Here is an 18,732-nt window from a genome sequence, read left to right as displayed (position 1 = left end):
TCCAATCAACTTGTGGAAACTATTTTTGTTTTTCTGTGTTCAATTTGAAGGAAGTTAGAGGTAGTTTCGTGAGCCAATGCTAACTAGAGTTAGCGTAATGATGAAGTCTATGGGTATCTTATTGCGCTAGTGCTAGTTAGCAACTTCCTTCAAACTGCACGCAGAGACACAGAATTGGTATCCACGAGTTCCACTGACTCAAAATTCAGAAGTATCCCTTTAACAGCCTCATTGAATATTCAATGTCATCAGTGCTAGTATGTATTACATAGTAATAGAAGAGCGTATGCAAGAGGAAGGATGCCGTCACTGTATAATGTATGTAATAACGGTGCTCCTGTGTTACAGCACGAGGCATGTAACCTGGGCCACCTGGGTGTAGTGGAGGTGTTGGTGGAGAGGGGAGGCGTGCTGTTGAACACACCAGGCTACAAGAACGATTCTCCTCTACACGACGCTGTCAGGAACGGACATACTGGCATCGCCATGCTACTGCTGCAGCACGGGGCTTCACAGAGCGTCTTGTGAGTATGATTGAATTTATATATATTTATATATTTTTTTAGCCACTCTTGTGGCCCATCCCACATGGCATTATACACATTAATATGGTAGAGCATATTGTGAGTATGGAAGAATGCACACTGATATCCGCAGCGAAACCCTTAGTCACATACAGTGGGTCAAAAAAGTATTTAGTCAGCCACCAATTGTGCAAGTTCTCTCACTTAAAAAGATGAGAGAGGCCTGTAATTTTCATCATAGGTACATTTCAACTATGACGGACAAAATGAGAGAGAAAAAATTCAGAAAATCACATTGTAGGATTTTTAATGAATTTATTTGCAAATTATGGTGGAAAATAAGTATTTGGTCAATAACAAAAGTTTATCTCAATACTTTGTTATATACCCCTTGTTGGCAATGACAGAGGTCAAACGTTTTCTGTAAGTCTTCACAAGGTTTTCACACACTGCTGGTATTTTGGCCCATTCCTCCATGCAGATCTCCTCTAGAGCAGTGATGTTTTGGGGTGTTGCTGGGCAACACGGACTTTCAACTCCCTCCAAAGATTTTCTATGGGGTTGAGATCTGGAGACTGGCTACGCCACTCCAGGACCTTGAAATGCTTCTTACGAAGCCACTCCTTCGTTGCCCGGGCGGTGTGTTTGGGATCATTGTCATGCTCAAAGAACCAGCCACGTTTCATCTTCAATGCCCTTGCTGATGGAAGGAGATTTTCACTCAAAATCTCACGATACATGGCCCCATTCATTCTTTCCTTTACACGTATCAGTCCCTTTGTAGAAAAACAGCCCCAAAGCATGATGTTTCCACCCCAATGCTTCACAGTAGGTATGGTGTTCTTTGGATGCAACTCAGCATTCTTTGTCCTCCAAACGCGACGAGTTGAGTTTTTACCAAAAAAGTTGTTATATTTTGGTTTCATCTGACCATATGACAAATGCTCTCTAGCATACTTCAGACGGGCCTGGACATGTACTGGCACTGCAGGATTTGAGTCCCTGGTGGCGTAGTGCGTTACTGATGGTAGGCTTTGTTACTTTGGTCCCAGCTCTCTGCAGGTCATTCATTAGGTCCCCCGTGTGGTTCTGGGATTTTTGTTCACCGTTCTTGTGATCATTTTGACCCCACAGGGGTGAGATCTTGCGTGGAGCCCCAGATCGAGGGAGCTTATCAGTGGTCTTGTATGTCTTCCATTTCCTAATAATTGCTCCCACAGTTGATTTCTTCAAACCAAGCTGCTTACCTATTGCAGATTCAGTCTTCCCAGCCTGGTGCAGGTCTACAATTTAGTTTCTGGTGTCCTTTGACAGCTCTTTGGACTTTGCCATAGTGGAGTTTGGAGTGTGACTGTTTGAGGTTGTGGACAGGTGTCTTTTATACAGATAACAAGTTCAAACAAGTGCCTTTAATACAGGTTACAAGTGGAGGACAGAGGAGCCAATTAAAGAAGTTACAGGTCTGTGAGAGCCAGAAATCTTGCTTGTTTGTAGGTGACCAAATACTTATTTTCCACCATAATTTGCAAATAAATAAATAAAAAATCCTACAATGTGATTTTCTGGATTTTTTTTCTCATTTTGTCTGTCATAGTTGAAATGGTACCTATCTCATCTTTTTAAGTGGGAAATTGGTGGCTGACTAAATAGTTTTTTGCCCCACTGTATGTGACTGGTTACAGGATCTGAGGCATTTGTCGCGTCAGATGCCATTGCCCCAACTGTAGACCAGGTGTTTTTAGAGCTGCAATCTGTTTTTGTTGCCTTACAAAAATTGGTAGTTTCAAACTTATACTTAATGTCAGGAACACTAAATATATGTTCTCTAAAATAGAGATGGTCTACATATTTATGAATCGATTGATATTCCCAACGATGAGTTTCCCGCCTATAAATATCTGGGCTTTTGGATTGTCGATTAAAAAAACATGCTGGTGAGCTATAGTACTTTAGTTAAAAAACTAAGATTTAAAGTGGGCTTTTTTTTAGAAATAGATCTTGCCTCTCCCTGAACAGCAGGAAACAGATTATACAGTCAACTTTTCTGCTAGTTCTTGACTATGGTGACACAATTTATCAGAATGCAGCAGCTAATACTCTTAAACCTTTGGATGCCGTCTGTCAAAGCACCCTTCGCTTTACCACAGTTGGACATTTTTAATACTCATCACTGCATCCTGCATCAAAAGGTTGGCTGGTCCTCTTTAAAGTCCAGTAGATCACTTCACTATTCTCTTTTTGTTTACTAAGCTCTACTATAAAAGCTTCCGACTTCGTTGTTGAAGTATAAAAACATGATTTACCAAACCCATTCACAGGGTTGGTTAACTCTTGATGTTCCTCAGGTCTCCACTGAATTAGGTAATTCCGTTTTTAGTTTTAATGCACCTCACTGCTGGAACAATTTGCAGAACTCCTTACAATTGGATGTTCTGTTGCTGCTCGGGTAGTTTATGGTGTTGATTGAGGACCTAGTTGCTGAGGAATCGAACTGTTCTTCTTAAATTTGATGTTTTGTATTGATTGCTGTTTTGTTTTACATTCTATTGGTTGTTGTATTGCTGAGATCAGGGCACACTTGGGAATGAGACCCTGGTCTCAATGGGGTTTCCCTGAATAAATATATTGTTTGATGTTATTAATTTAAGAAAGTAATAATTTGTTTTTGTAGAAGTGCCTTCTTGAACATGGCAACTTTTATGTGCCTTAATTACAAACTGGTGTGGGATGTGTAAATATGAATAAACATTTTAAATTAGTTGAGCCAAGGAGAAAGCACTGAGCTATACAGGGAGAAAGACAGGATCCTTCTCTAGTTATGATTGGTTGAGATAATGGAGTGGTTGGACATGCCTAGAGATTAGTCCTGATTGGGCTGCATGTCTCAGGCTTCTGTCTATACCAGAATGGGCTCTTCCCTGGTCAGTATATAGATCATCTTTGCTACTGCAGATTTATGAAAAGATCTATCTATGGACAACTGCAAAAGGGTTGCTACAGCTCTCAAACTTTCCTGCCCTGAATTTGGCTGGGTTTAAGTAGCGTGATGACTTTCTGGAGGACATTTTCATACGGACTCATGCATTTACATGTGTGGGTGAGGCTTAAGATGGAATGATGTGTGAACAAAGAAGTGTTCTCTAGGAAGTGTGAATCTTTCAAACGGCATTTTTCTCCAACTTGTCTTTTAAGTGGGATAACAAGTATATAAACTTTTAAAGCAGCATAACTGTCTTGTGCGTCCTCCAACTACAGTGTACGAGATACCATTTTCAAGCTCTGAGTCTTTACTTTTTTTAAATGTAAAAAATAAGCATACATTTGACAAGCCTCATCAGAGATCTGGACACATGAGTATTTATGATAGTCTTTATTTGGATCCCCATTATCTGACACCATAGCGAGTGAACCAAACCTTAGTCACTTATCCATCGTACATAGTCTGGTCTTCCATAATTGTCTCTAGTTTTCACCATATTCTATGCCCTCTGCTTGGCAAAAAAGACACTTAATCTCATGGATAGCAGAAGTGGCCCATATTGTAAAAAGTTTATCATTAGTAGACATAATTGCAAATGATTAAATCCTTCTAATAGAAAAAAAACAAAAACAATTTAGTTATGAATTGAACTTTAATTAAATGAGTTGACTCTTCACATGGGATGATTTCACTGAACAACAAAAGAAAGGGAATATTGAATGATCCCCAATGATCCATTGCATCTCCTAAAAATGTTTTCAACATGCATCTGTAAAATGATAGTCTAGAAACTAAAGGTTTGGTTGTCTTCCTCTCAGGCTTCCATGTCTTCTCCCTGGACCTCCTCAATATCTACCTCTTGAACATCAGATTCTGAGGCCTCCTCTTCACTCACTTTCCAACCTTGTTGGGGATGGCTCGTTGCCAGGCTCAAATTTGCCTGGAGGGCCACCAATATTTCAACCCTTGTATTGGTCAGCCTGTTGCGTGCTTTGGTGTGTGTGTTCACAAACAAGGACGAGTTACGCTCTGAGGTTGCTGATGTTGGTGGGATTTGGAGGATGATTGAGGCAACAGGGGAAAGAGCCTCAGATCCACAAAGTCCCTTCCACCAGGTGGCTGATGAGATGTGCTGTCACGACTGCCATATTGTATCTCCATCCCAAAGCCCTTGCTTCCTTAGTTGGAAGTGTACTTTGTCTGACTGCTAAGAACCTTGCCCTCATCCAGGCCAAGGTGGGGAGATACCGTAGTGATGACACCATAGGCCTTGTTGTTCTCTGCACCAGACAGGATGCTCTTGCCAGCATATTTGGAGTCCAACATGTACGCTGTGGTATGTATGGGCTTCAGGCAGAAGTCTTCACACTTTTTGATGTATTTCAGAACTGCAGATTCCTCTGCATGGAGCAACAGTGAAGTGGGCAGGGAAGTACGGATTTCTTCTCTTACATCTGCAAGCAGAGTCTGAACTAGAGGTCGACCGATTAATCGGAATGGATGATTAATTAGGGCCGATTTCAAGTTTTCATTTTTGGGTGCCTATTTTATTTTTAAACATTTAATTTTATTATTTTTTTTATATACCTTTATTTAACTAGGCAAGTCAGTTAAGAACACATACTTATTTTCTATGACGGCCTAGGAACGGTGGGTTAACTGCCTTGTTCAGGGGCAGAACTACAGATTTTCACCTTCTCAGCTCGGGGGATCCAATCTTGCAACCTTACAGTTAACTAGTACAACGCTCTAACCACCTGCCTCTCATTTCACTCCACGAGGAGACTGCCTGTTACGCGAATGCAATAGAAGCCAAGGTAAGTTGCTAGCTAGCATTGAACTTATCTTATAAAAAACAATCAATCATAATCACTAGTTAACTACACGGGTGGCAGGGTAGCCTAGTGGTTAGAGCGTTGGACTAGTAACCGGAAGGTTGCAAGTTCAAATCCCCAAGTTGACAAGGTACAAATCTGTCGTTCTGCCCCTGAACAGGCAGTTAACCCACTGTTCCTAGGCCGTCATATTAAATAAGAATTTGTTCTTAACTGACTTGCCTAGTTAAATAAAGGTAAAAAAAAAACAACACATGGTTGATGATATTACTAGTTTATCTAGCGTGTCCTGCGTTGCATATAATCGATGCAACGCAGGGAGACGACTGTGACTGTACCTAACCATAAACACCAATGCCTTTCTTAAAATCAATACACAGAAGTATATATTTTTAAACCTGCATATTTAGCTAAAAGAAATCCAGGTTAGCAGGCAATATTAACCAGGTGAAATTGTGTCACTTCTCTTGCGTTCATTGCATGCAGAGTCAGGGTATATGCAACAGTTTGGGCAGGCTGGCTCATTGCGAACTAATTTGCCAAAATTGTATGTAATTATGACATAAAATTTAAGGTAACAAGAATATTTAGACTTAGGGATGCCACCCGTTAGATAAAATACGGAACAGTTCCGTATTTCGCTGAAATAATAAACGTTTTGTTTTCGAAATGATAGTTTCCGGATTCGACCATATTAATGACCAAAGGCTCGTATTTCTGTGTTATTATGTTAAGTCTATGATTTGTTAGAGCAGTCTGACTGAGCGATGGTAGGCAGCAGCAGGCTTGTAAGCATTCAGTCAAACAGCACATTTGTGCGTTTTGCCAGCAGCTCGCAAGCACAGCGCTGTTTATGACTTCAAGCCTATCAGCCTAATGGCTGGTGTAACCGATGTGAAATGGCTAGCTAGTTAGCGAGGTGCGCGCTAATAGCGTTTCAAACTTCACTCGCTCTGAGACTTGGAGTAGTTATTCCCCTTGCTCTGCAAAGGCCGCGGCTTTTGTGGAGCGATGGATAACGCAGCTTTTGTGGAGCGATGGATAACGCTGCTTCGAGTGTGGCTGTTGTCGATGTGTTCCTGGTTTGAGCCCAGGTAGGGACGAGGTGAGGGACGGAAGCTATACTGTTACACTGGCAATACTATAGTGCCTATAAGAACATCCAATAGTCAAAGGTATATGAAATACAAATGGCATAGAGAGAAATAGTCCTATAAATACTATATTAACAACAACCTAAAACCTCTTACCTTGGAATATTGAATTCTCATCAAATTTATTTATAGCCCTTCGTACATCAGCTGATATCTCAAAGTGCTTTACAGAAACCCAGCCTAAAACCCCAAACAGCAAGCAATGCAGGTGTTGAAGCACGGTGGCTAGGAAAAACTCCCTAGAAAGGCCAAAACCTAGGAAGAAACCTAGAGAGGAACCAGGCCAGTCCTCTTCTGGCTGTGCCGGGTGGAGATTATAACAGAACATGGCCAAGATGTTCAAATGTTCATAAATGACCAGCATGGTCAAATAATAATAATCACAGGCAGAACAGTTGAAACTGGAGCAGCAGCACGGCCAGGTGGACTGGGGACAGCAAGGAGTCATCATGTCAGGTAGTCCTGAGGCATGGTCCTAGGGATCAGGTCCTCCGAGAGAAAGAGAGAGAGAATTAGAGAGAGCATACTTAAATTCACACAGGACACCGGACAGGAGAAGTACTCCAGATATAACAAACTGACCCTAGCCCCCCGACACAAACTACTGCAGCATAAATACTGGAGGCTGAGACAGGAGGGGTCAGGAGACACTGTGGCCCCATCCAAGGACACCCCCGGACAGGGCCAAACAGGAAGGATATAACCCCACCCACTTTGCCAAAGCACAGCTCCCACACCACTAGAGGGATATATTCAACCACCAACTTACCATCCTGAGACAAGGCCGAGTATAGCCCACATAGATCTCCTCCACGGCACAACCCAAGGGGGGGCGCCAACCCAGACAGGAAGATCACATCAGTGACTCAACCCACTCAAGCGATGCACCCCTCCTAGGGACGGTATGAAAGAGCCCTAGTAAGCCAGTGACTCAGCCCCTGTAATAGGGTTAGAGGCAGAGAATCCCAGTGGAAAGAGGGGAACCGGCCAGGCAGAGACAGCAAGGGTGGTTCGTTGCTCCAGAGCCTTTCCGTTCACCTTCACACTCATGGGCCAGACTACACTCAATCATATGACCCACTGAAGAGAAGAGTCTTCAGTAAAGACTTAAAGGTTGAGACCGAGTTTGCGTCTCTCACATGGGTAGGCAGACCATTCCATAAAAATGGAGCTCTATAGGAGATAGCCCTGCCTACAGCTGTTTGCTTAGAAATTCTAGAGACAATTAGGAGGCCTGCGTCTTGTGACTGTAGCGTACGTGTAGGTATGTACGGCAGGACCAAATCAGAGCGATGGGTAGGAGCAAGCCCATGTAATGCTTTGTAGGTTAGCAGTAAAACCTTGAAATCAGCCCTTTCCTTGACAGGAAGCCAGTGTAGGGAGGCTAGCACTGGAGTAATATAATCAATTTTTTTGGTTCTAGTCAGGATTCGAGCAGCCATATTTAACACTAACTGAAGTTTATTTAGTACTTTATCCAGGTAGCCAGAAAGTAGAGCATTGCAGTAGTCTAATCTAGAAGTGACAAAAGCATGGATTCATTTTTCTGCATCATTTTTGGACAGAACGTTTCAGATTTTTGCAATGTTACGTAGATGGAAAAAAACTGTCCTTGAAACAGTCTTGATATGTTCTTCAAAAGAGAGAGCAGGGTCCAGAGTAACGCCGAGGTCCTTCACAGTTTTATTTGAGACGACTGTACAACCATTAAGATTAATTGTCAGATTCAACAGAAGATCTCTTTGTTTCTTGGGTCCTAGAACAAGCATCTCATGTTAAAAGGAACCACCAACTTTCATATGTTCTCATGTTCTGAGCAAGGAACTTAAACGTTAGCTTTTTTACATGGCGCATATTGTACCTTTACTTCTCTAACACTTTGTTTTTGCATTATTTAAACTAAATTGAACATGTTTCATTATTTATTTGAGGCTAAATTGATTTTTATTGATGTATTATATTAAGTTAAAATGTGTTCATTCAGTATTGTTGTAATTGTCATTATTACAAATAAATAAATAAAAATAGTCCGATTTAATCGGTATCGGCTTTTTTTGGTCCTCCAATAATCGGTATCGGCGTTGATAAATCATAATCGGTCGACCTCTAGTCTTAACATCAGACAGGATGGCATTGTCTCCTTCAATCCGTGCAATGGGTACTGCTATAGGTTTCAGGAGTTTCAGGCTGCTTACCACTCTCCCAAAATACATCATCCAGGATCATCTTGATGGGTCAGACTGTGATATGGCCATTTCTTAGAGAGACTCCCTCCCCTCCAGGAGACTGTCAAACATGTTGACAACACCACCCCAATGGGTGTTGCTGGGCAGCTTCAATGTGGTGCTCTTATTTTTCTCACTTTGCTTGGTGAGGTAGTGCTATAAATTGATGACCCTTCACATACTTAATAATTTCCTTGGCTCTCTTGTAGAGTGTATCCATTGTTTTCATTGGCATGATGTACTTAAGGAGCAGATTCAATGCATGAGCAGCACAGCCAATGGGTGTGATGTAAGGATAGGACTCCTCCACTTTAGACCAAGCAGCCTTCATGTTCACAGCATTGTCTGTCACCAGTGCAAATACCTTCTGTGGTCCAAGGTCATTGATGACTGCCTTCAGCTCATCTGCAATGTAGAGACCGGTGTGTCTGTTGTCCCTTGTGTCTGTGCTCTTGTAGAATACTGGTTGAGAGGTGGAGATGATGTAGTTAATTATTCCTTGCCCACGAACATTAGACCACCCATCAGAGATGATTGCAATACAGTCTGCTTTCTCTATGATTTGCTACACCTTCACTTGAACTCTGTTGAACTCTACATCCAGCAAATTAGTAGATAAAGCATGTCTGGTTGGAGGGGTGTATGCTGGGCAAAGAACATTCAGAAATCTCTTCCAATACACATTGCCTGTGAGCATCAGAGGTGAACCATTTGCATACATTCATCAGCATTTCTCTGACTACGTTCCTCCATTGAGTCAAAAAAACTTCTGATTCCAGAAGGACCATGAGCTGTTGCTATCGATAAGGTGTTCGATTCATCATTTTCACTTCGAATAGAAGTAGAGGGACTTTTGTCCAGAGGTTGCTTGTTGTGAGCCATGAGGGAACTTTATGCACTTGGCCAGATGATTCTGCATCTTTGTTGCATTCTTCACATGTTATTTTGAACATTATTTGCAAATGTACACAGCTTTTCCTTCTACATAAGCTGCAGTGAAATCTTTCCATACATCAGTGCCCTTGGCATTTTCCTGTTAAGATTTTTAAAAATGAGTAAAACAAATACAATTCCATGAACATATAAATAGTTAAGCAGTTAGATTAAACAACTCCTTTGTAAGATACATGTTTTAAAATGAACCATGTATGGAAACAGGAGAATTAACACTCCTCAGTTAGCAGGCTCAAGCAAGCTAAAATCCACATGGTAGCAAGAAAATTGATCAGAAATTGATAAAAGTTTGAAATTATTTAACTTTGCTGTAGGCTACTATTTACTAGTTAACAAAAAAAAATGATGCATGTCATGTAAAATATATTCACCCCACCCGGTATTGTAATAAAAACTTACCAGAAAGCATGTACTCCTTTGCGCAGTCCATGTAGTAGTGTGGGCTCTAGTATCTCATTAGTGTGCAAGTCCTGGAGAATCAGCTGTACATATGATGGAAGAATGCACTGTGCATGCAGAGGGTTGCAATTCCATTGAATTGGGGATAGTGTAGCCTAAATATGCCGCAATACTTAGAATTGCCTTATGTATATCCCACAAAAAAAGGTTCTCTGTTATAAGCTAAACTTTTTGATGAATTTAAGCAAAATTCCCAAATTCCAGCTTAACTTCCTGACCCTTTCCTGACCCTTTGCAACCCTATTTACCAGTCACAAATACCATGAGTTAATTTTGCATGATGTGTGGTAGCGGACAGCCGGAGTCACAATTCTAGTTGGACACCCGGACACTGATTGGTTGTTTGATGGTCAAGTGGTTTGACCTCATTGGGCAGGTTGGCTTAGAATACATCAGCCAGTGGGGTGGGAAGGGGCTTGTGTGTGTGAGGACACTCGCATATTATTTGATGCTGATAAGGTGGCGGTCGTTAACTGAGCGCTGAAGGAACAATTACCTATATATTCTCCCCTTCTATCTTCTCTCTCCTTTCATTTATTTTCCCCTTCTGTCTTTTCTCTCTCACCTTCCCTTCTCGCTTCCCCACTGCTCAGCATGTTGATGTGCTGTAGTGGGTGGCGCCCGGGGCCTTGGAGACAGAGGTTAGCAACAGCAGATTTACGCAAGTTTCCCCTGCCTGCCTGCTAGTCGTCTGCAAGGCAAAAGAGACAATCTGTCATGATGCCACAAGACAAGTGCAACCCTTCCCCGCCACACACTATCAATGAATTTAGTCTACACAAACACACACAGGGATGATCACACGCTGCCTCAGTCTTGTATAACTAATCTTTTGGGGACTGACACACAATTCAGTCCCACTCAAAATCCTATTTTCCCTAACCATTGCCCTAACTCTATCATTAACCCCAAAACCAAATTCTACCCTAAATCCATAGAAAAGGAATTTGACCTTGTGGGGACTAACAAAATATCCCCAGTTAGTCCAATTTTTGTTAATTTACTTCTGGTCCCCACAAGTATAGTTAAACACGTCCACAAACAAACACACACACAAACACAAAGACACCCTGGTCCTCCAAGTCCAAAATAATTTCCCTGAAGGCTGTGCCGGAGTCAGAGAGCCAGTGCCATCCCTAATGGATTGATTGGCACACAGAGCTGCACGGTGAGAGAAAGAAAGAGGATTTCTCTGTGGCCATGTCCACTGAAATCATCCATCTCGATAGCCTCAACCCAGCTCTGCTTCTGCAACATTGGACAGATTGTCTTTTTTGTTTGTGTATTTAGACTAAAGAAGTGTTTGTGTTTCAAGTGAAAGTTTTATTTGTCACATGCAGTAGCACAGTGAAATGCTTAAAGGTCTCATGCAGCCTTTTTTTTTTATCTCAATATCAAATATTTTCTGTGTGACAATTAAGTACCTTACTGTCATAGTTTTCAATTAAAATGGTCAAAAATTAACAAAAATAGCTTCTTAGCGAAGAGCAATTTCTCAAGCTAGAATTTTGTTAGGACTGTCTGAGTGGGGAGGGGAAAACAGAAAACTAGCCATTATGGGCAGAGGTTTGGGAACTCTTTCTTATTGGTCTAACTAATTTACCACCTGGTGATGTCACCACTCAACTCAAACAGGCAGTAATGTTAGGCAGTTATTTCAAACTGCCATTACACTAAAATGGTATTATCCTAATATTTCACCATTTCACAGTATTATTCCAACCTCATAGTGTAGACAGGCAGAGATGCATACAGTTGAAGTCGGAAGTTTACATACACTTAGATTGGAGTCATTAAAGCTCGTTTTTCAACACTCCACAAATGTATTGTTAACAAACTCGTTTTGGCAAGTCGGTTTGGACATCTACTTTGTGCATGACACAGGTCATTTTCCCAACAATTGTTTACAGACAGATGATTTCACTTATAATTCACTGTATCCCAATTCCAATGAGTCAGAAGTTTACATACACTAAGTTGACTGTGCCTTTAAACAGCTTGGAAAATTCCAGAAAATGATGTCATGGCGTTAGAAGCTTCTGATAGGCTAAATGAGATAATTTGAGTCAATTGGAGGTGTACTTGTGGATGTATTTCAAGGCCTTCCTTCAAACTCAGTGTCTCTGCTTGACATCATTGGGAAATCAGCCAAGACCTCAGGAAAAACAATTGTAGACCTCCACAAGTCTGGTTCATCCTTGGGAGCAATTTCCAAACGCCTGAAGGTACCACATTCATCTGTACAAACAACAGTACGCAAGTATAAACACCATGGGACCACGCAGCCGTCATACGGCTCAGGAAGGAGACGCATTCTGTCTCCTAGAGATGAACGTACTTTGGTGTGAAAAGTGCAAATCAATCCCAGAACAACAGCAAAGGACCTTGTGAAGATGACCAAGGAAATAAGTCTTATATCGACATAACCTGAAAGGCCTCTCAGCAAGGAAGAAGCCACTGCTCCAAAACCGCCATAAAAAAAGCCAGACTACAGTTTGCAACTGCACATGGGGACAAAGATCGTACTTTTTGGAGAAATGTCCTCTGGTCTGATGAAACAAACAGAACTGTTTGGCCATAATGATCATCGTTTATGTTTGGAGGAAAAATGGGGAGGCTTGGAAGCCGAAGAACAGCATCCCAGCCGTGAAGCACAGGGGTGGCAGCATCATGCTGTGGGGGTGCTTTGCTGCAGGAGGGACTGGTGCTCTTCACAAAATATATGGCTGCATGAGGAAGTAAAATTATGTGGATATATTGAAGCAACATCTCAATACATCAGTTCAAGCTTGATTGCAAATGGGTCTTCCAAATGGACAATGACCCCAAGCATCCTTACAAAGTGGTGGCGAAATGGCTTAAGGACAACAAAGTCCAAGTATTGGAGAGGCCATCACAAAGCCCTGACCTCAATCCTATAGAAAATGTGTGGGCAGAACTGATAAAGTATGTGCGAGCAAGGAGGCCAACAAACCTGACTCAGTTACACCAGCTATGTCAGGAGGAATGGGCCAAAATTCAGCCAACTCATTGTGGGAAGCTTGTGGAAGGCTACCTGAAACGTTTGACCCAGGTTAAACAATTTAAAGCCAATGCTACCAAATACTAATTGAGTGTATGTAAACTTCTGACCCACTGGGAATTGGATGAAATAGTTATTTAACTAGTTAATAGTTAAGTATTTGAACCCTTTGGAATATTTCTGCATAAATTGGTCATCAAATTTGATCAGATATTCATCTAGGTCACAACAACAGACAAACACATTCTGCTTAATCTAATAAAACACAAACAATTACGTTTTCATGTCTTTATTGGACACACCCTGTAAACATTCACAGTGCAGGGTGGAAAAAGTATGTGAGTCCTTGGATTTATAACTGGTTCACCCTCCTTTTGGCAACAATAACCTCAACCAAATGTTTTCTAGCCCTCATCCCTGCCAATCCAACAGGTCCCAGACGTGCTCAGTGGGTTTGAGATCCAGGCTCTTTGCTGGCCATGGCAGAACAGACATTCCTGTCTTGCAGGAAATCACGCACAGAACGAGCAGTATGGATGGTGGCATTGTCATGTAAGGATGAGCCTGCAGGAAGGGTACCACATGAGGGATTAGGATGTCTTCCCTGTAACGCACAGCGTTGAGATTGCCTGCAATGACAGCAAACTCAGTCCGATGATGCTGTGACGGCCCCTCCACCTCCAAATCGATCCCTCTCCAGACTACAGGCCTCGGTGTAACGCTCATTCCTTCAACAAAAACCGCGACTCGTCAGTGAAGAGCACTTTTTGACAGTCCTGTCTGGTCCAGTGACGGTGGGTTTGTGCCCATAGACAATGTTGTTGCTGGTGTAATAGCCTTTCTCAGCCTATTGAGGACAGTCTGAGCACTGGCGGGGGGATTTTGCGTTCCTGGTGTAACTCTGGCAATTGTTGTTGCCGTCTTGTACCTGTCCCGCAGGTGTGATGTTCGGATGTACCTGATCCTGTGCAGGTGTTGTTACACGTGGTCTGCCACTGCGAGGACAATCAGCTGTCTGTCCTGTCTCACAGTACGGACATTGCAATTTATTGCCCTGGCCACATCTGCAGTCCTCATGCCTCCTTGCAGCATGCCTAAGGCACATTCACACAGATGAGCAGGGACCCTGGGCATCTTTCTTTTGGTGTTTTTCAGAATCAGTGGAAAGGCCTCTTTATTGTCCTAAGTTTTCATAACTGTGACCTTAATTGCCTCTGTAAGCTGTTAGTGTCTTAACGACCGTTCCACAGGTACATGTTCATTAATTGTTTATGGTTCATTGAAAAGGGGATTTAATAATTTGTTTTATGAGTTTACATGCATACATTACCAGTGAAACATTTGGGGACACCTTCTCATTCAAGAGTTTTTCTTTATTTTTACTATTTTGGAATAATAGTGAAGACATCAAAACCATGAAATAACACATACGGAATCATATAGTAACCAATTAAGTGTTAAACAAATATATTTGAGATTCTTTAAAGTAGCCACTCTTTGCCTTGATGACAGCTTTGCACACTCTTGGCATTCTCTCAACCAGCTTCATGAGGAATGTTTTAACAATAGTCTTGAATGAGTTCTCCCATATGCTGAGCACTGCTTTTCCTTCACTCTGCGCTCCAACTCCTCCCAAACCATCTCAATTGGGTTGAGGTCAGGTCTTTTGATGCAGCACTCCCTCACTCTCCTTGGTCAAATAGCCCTTACACAGCCTGGAGGTGTGTTCTGGGTCATTGTCCCGTTGACAAACAAATGATACTCCCACTAAGCACAAACCAGATGGGATGGCATATCGCTGCATAATGTTGTGGTTGCCATGCTGGTTAAGTGTGCCTTGATTTCTAAATAGATCACTGACAATTTCACCCGCAAAGCACCATCACACTACCTCCATGCTTCATGGTGGGAACCACACATGCAGAGATCATCCGTTCACCAACTCTGTCTCACAAAGACGTGGCGGTTGGAACCAAAAATCTCAAATTTGGACTCATCAGACCAAAGGAAAGGTTAAACAGACCGCTCGAAACATTCAGCTTGTCAATTCTTCTTACAAAAACAAGTCGTGATTAAGTCAATCTCTCTCTTACTTTGAGCTATGAGAGATTGACATGCTTATCATTGTTAGCTTCCGGTATACTTTTAATGGCCAGCCGTGCTGCCCTGCTCTGAGCCAATTATAATTTTCCTAAATCCCTCTTTGTGGCACCGTACATCATGACTGAACAGTAGTCCAGGTGCGTCAAAACTAGAGCCTGTATGACCTGCCTTGTTAGTGTTGTTAAGAAGGTAGAAACTAGGGCCTGTATGACCTGCCTTGTTGATAGTGTTGTTAAGAAGGTAGAAACTAGGGCCTGTATGACCTGCCTTGTTGATAGTGTTGTTAAGAAGGTAGAAACTAGGGCCTGTATGACCTGCCTTGTTGATAGTGTTGTTAAGAAGGTAGAAACTAGGGCCTGTATGACCTGCCTTGTTGATAGCGTTAAGAAGGCAGAGAAGCGGTTTCTTATGGACAAACTTCTCCCAATCTTAGCTAATGTTGTATCAATTTGTTTTGACCATGACAGTTTACAATCCAGGGATTCTCCAAGAAGTTTAGTCACCTCAACTTGCTCAATTTCCATATTATTCATTACGAGATTTAGTTGAGGTTTAGGGTTTAGTGAATGGTTTGTCCCAAATACATTGCTTTTAGTTTTTGATTGCATTCTGGGTTTAACTTGCAGCAGGGCAGTATTCAATATAAAAATATATAACTAAAACAAAACAAAAACACGAGAGATGTATATTTTTTTGGTGTAGAAAAATGTAAGAAACAAGAGAAACAAGGCACTCCCAGACACAAGGTGTTTTTGGGCTTTCACAGCTGATCGCTTCGCTTCCCCAGCTGCACTGAGAACTGCACAGAGCCATGCATCGGGTGTTTCTGGTTCCTCTTCTGTATGTCATCGTCTTGGCTTGGATCCTCACACATCATATATGTATCATGATCAATAAAATATGATCTCAATGGGGTATTTACTTACAGATATAACAACTGACAAAACACCTGGCCTATTCATTTATAGCAAGGTTTGTCGTATGTAGATGGAGGAAGTTTGAGAATTCATTTTTATGTAAAAAAAAAAACATTGGACAAAACACTGTGCAACTACTGTACTCTGCATTCAGATCTGAATGGATACATTAATGCATTTTCCCTTATCAGTATGAAAGGCTTGGTTTCAGTGGTTACCCACACCCCTTAGATACACACACTACACCACCTACCCAAAGCAATTTTCCATGCTTTTCATATCCTTTCACTGGGAATGTGTGTGTGTGTGTGTGTGTTTTTGTACATGTTCGCGTCTGCAGTATTTGTGTGTCTATCTGTGTGGGGGGGTGGGGGGGGGGGGTGTTATGAATCCAATTGAAATATTTTATGGACCAGTGGACCTATTAATTGTCCCCCAGGTGTTATCTTTGCTGACGCCTAATCTTTATGCACCAACCTGTTCTGCTTCTCCTCCCTCTTCCCCTCCTTTTTCTCATCCCTTCCTTCCCCTCTTCCAGGAATTTGCTGTTTCACTTTGTCTTCTGTGTCTCAGTGTCTCGCGCTGTATTGCTGTTCACTGGATCCTCATAGCCCTATGTCAATCCATGCACTAATATATTGTATCATATTGTCACCGATGAGTGACTTTGTTACCATCCATGTCTGTATAACCCTAATCTTAGCACCCAGAATGATGCATTGCTGTCCGGCTGCTAGATGGTACTAGTTTGTGTATCCGGATACCCAGACAGTTTTGACATGGTTCAGGTTTGTGACGGAGACAGTCTGTATCTCTATCTAACAGGAATATGTTTGGCCTTCGCCCTGTGGACTATGCCGTGAGCCCAGAGATGCAGGCAATCCTTCTGGCAGCCTCTGAAGGACCCCACCCAGTCAACTCACCTCTCAGTCCTTCACCCAGCCTCAATAAGGTATGCCCATCAGTCCATCATTGTTCTCACACAAAAGCAATGTTACATCAACCATTACCTTCTAGCTCTACGTTAACTTATTCCAAATTATACGACTATGGAAAGAGCAGGAGGTTGTTTTATTTTATACCTTTTTTTATTTATTATATACAGTAAGTTGCAAGAGGGCAACAACATATAAAATCTGTCATTTAAAACCCATGGTGTGTGTCTATGTTCTGTTACAGGCCAGTGAAGGTGTGAGACTGGAGGAACAGGTAGTTGTACTGGGCAGTAAACTGTCCCAGTCCCAACAGACCCGGCTGGCCAAACTGGGACATCTCCTGGGAGGAAAGAGGGCAGACGCCTTCTCCTGCTCTGGTAACTTACCTGTCCACTATACCTGTACCCATCTACCCGTACACTGCCACCTGCTACAACATATTTGATACTAGCCTGCTCCCAGATCTGTTAGTTCTGTCGTGCCAAATCCTATGGCAAACATTTGTTTGGCATGTCAACGACCAAATAGGAGTTGGCAATGCAGCACAAAGAGATTTGGGTCCAGGCACATTTTGGGACTTAATTCCTGGTTACTCCCAACCACTCTAGGTTTGATTAAGAAACAGAAGACTCACATTTGTTGTATTGTGAAAGGGTTGCAACATCACTTATTACATACAAGTAGCTACCTTTTTGGAGCTTTGCAAATCTTAGTGATACAGAGTAACAGGGAAGGCAGTTTGTTAGTTCTTTGGTAATGGTAGTTGGAACCGAGGACAGGGCTAGAAAGTAAGTGAAGAAATTTCTCATAAGCTGTTTGTGACTTCTGTTGTGATGAGCGTTAGACTTACAGGGCTTTGGGTAGTAAAGACTTCAGTGTCTCATATTATTTAAAGTGAAGGCAGAGCAAAGCTCCACAGCATGTAAACCACAGAGTTTAGCCCCGAGATACAATTAAGGTCATTTTGCAGCCTGTCAGCCACAGAGCCTTGTTGACTGCAGAGACAACACGAATATATGTAAAAAGTCTCATTGTCTAAGCCTGGTGTGAATGAGGCAGATTCTACCCATGCCGGTGTTGCAATCACTCACAACAAAGACATTGCCATTATTTTATTCAAATAATATTTTGGAGAAGGCTATTCTATTAAAATTGTATTCAACTGTCTATTTATTTAGTAGGCCTACATTGATATTACATTTTCATAACTAGGCCTAATTATCAGATTGTAACTGTTTTAAACAGATACGAAACCAATTGAATGCACTGGCATGCATTTGATGTGTACTAACCCAACCCATGAAGTGGCAGACATTAGTTGATATGTGCTGTATCCATCACTACCCATGCACTAAAATACATCTTTGGATGACCTCCCGTTTTTCTTCTCCCATTCCTCTAGTCACTCATGTGGTGGTACCAGACGGGCCGATGCCCACCACCCTGTCCACTCTCCTTGGCCTCCTGAACGGCTGCTGGGTCCTCAACTTTAGCTGTAAGAAACGTTCACCTCTGCCTCCTAGGCCTACAGTAGCCTGGCCTACAACTCTGCCTCTTACCATACCTTCAGCCTCTATGAACTTATGTCTAAGTATCTTATTATTCTTATACAGGCTGCATCCCA

The 18,732-nt window shown here is 42.1% G+C and overlaps 1 protein-coding gene across 5 annotated transcripts in view; it reads left to right on the top strand.

Moving 5' to 3' along the window:
- Window positions 1–18,732, top strand: part of bard1 (BRCA1 associated RING domain 1) — a 68,265-nt gene that overhangs the window by 4,721 nt on the left and 44,812 nt on the right. For all 5 annotated transcript variants that reach the window (XM_036959169.2, XM_021579616.3, XM_036959167.2 and 2 more), the window contains 4 exons: window positions 349–524; window positions 16,999–17,125; window positions 17,353–17,485; window positions 18,511–18,603. In XM_036959169.2, the coding sequence (XP_036815064.2) occupies window positions 349–524; window positions 16,999–17,125; window positions 17,353–17,485; window positions 18,511–18,603 (529 nt within the window). The remainder of the gene's footprint in view (window positions 1–348; window positions 525–16,998; window positions 17,126–17,352; window positions 17,486–18,510; window positions 18,604–18,732) is intronic.

Source organism: Oncorhynchus mykiss, chromosome 22 (assembly GCF_057628025.1).
Source record: "Oncorhynchus mykiss isolate SJ-2025 chromosome 22, ASM5762802v1, whole genome shotgun sequence".
NCBI classification, from domain to species: domain Eukaryota; kingdom Metazoa; phylum Chordata; class Actinopteri; order Salmoniformes; family Salmonidae; genus Oncorhynchus; species Oncorhynchus mykiss.
Note: the sequence above shows the minus strand (reverse complement) of the source record. Positions and strands in the feature narration are given on the sequence as shown.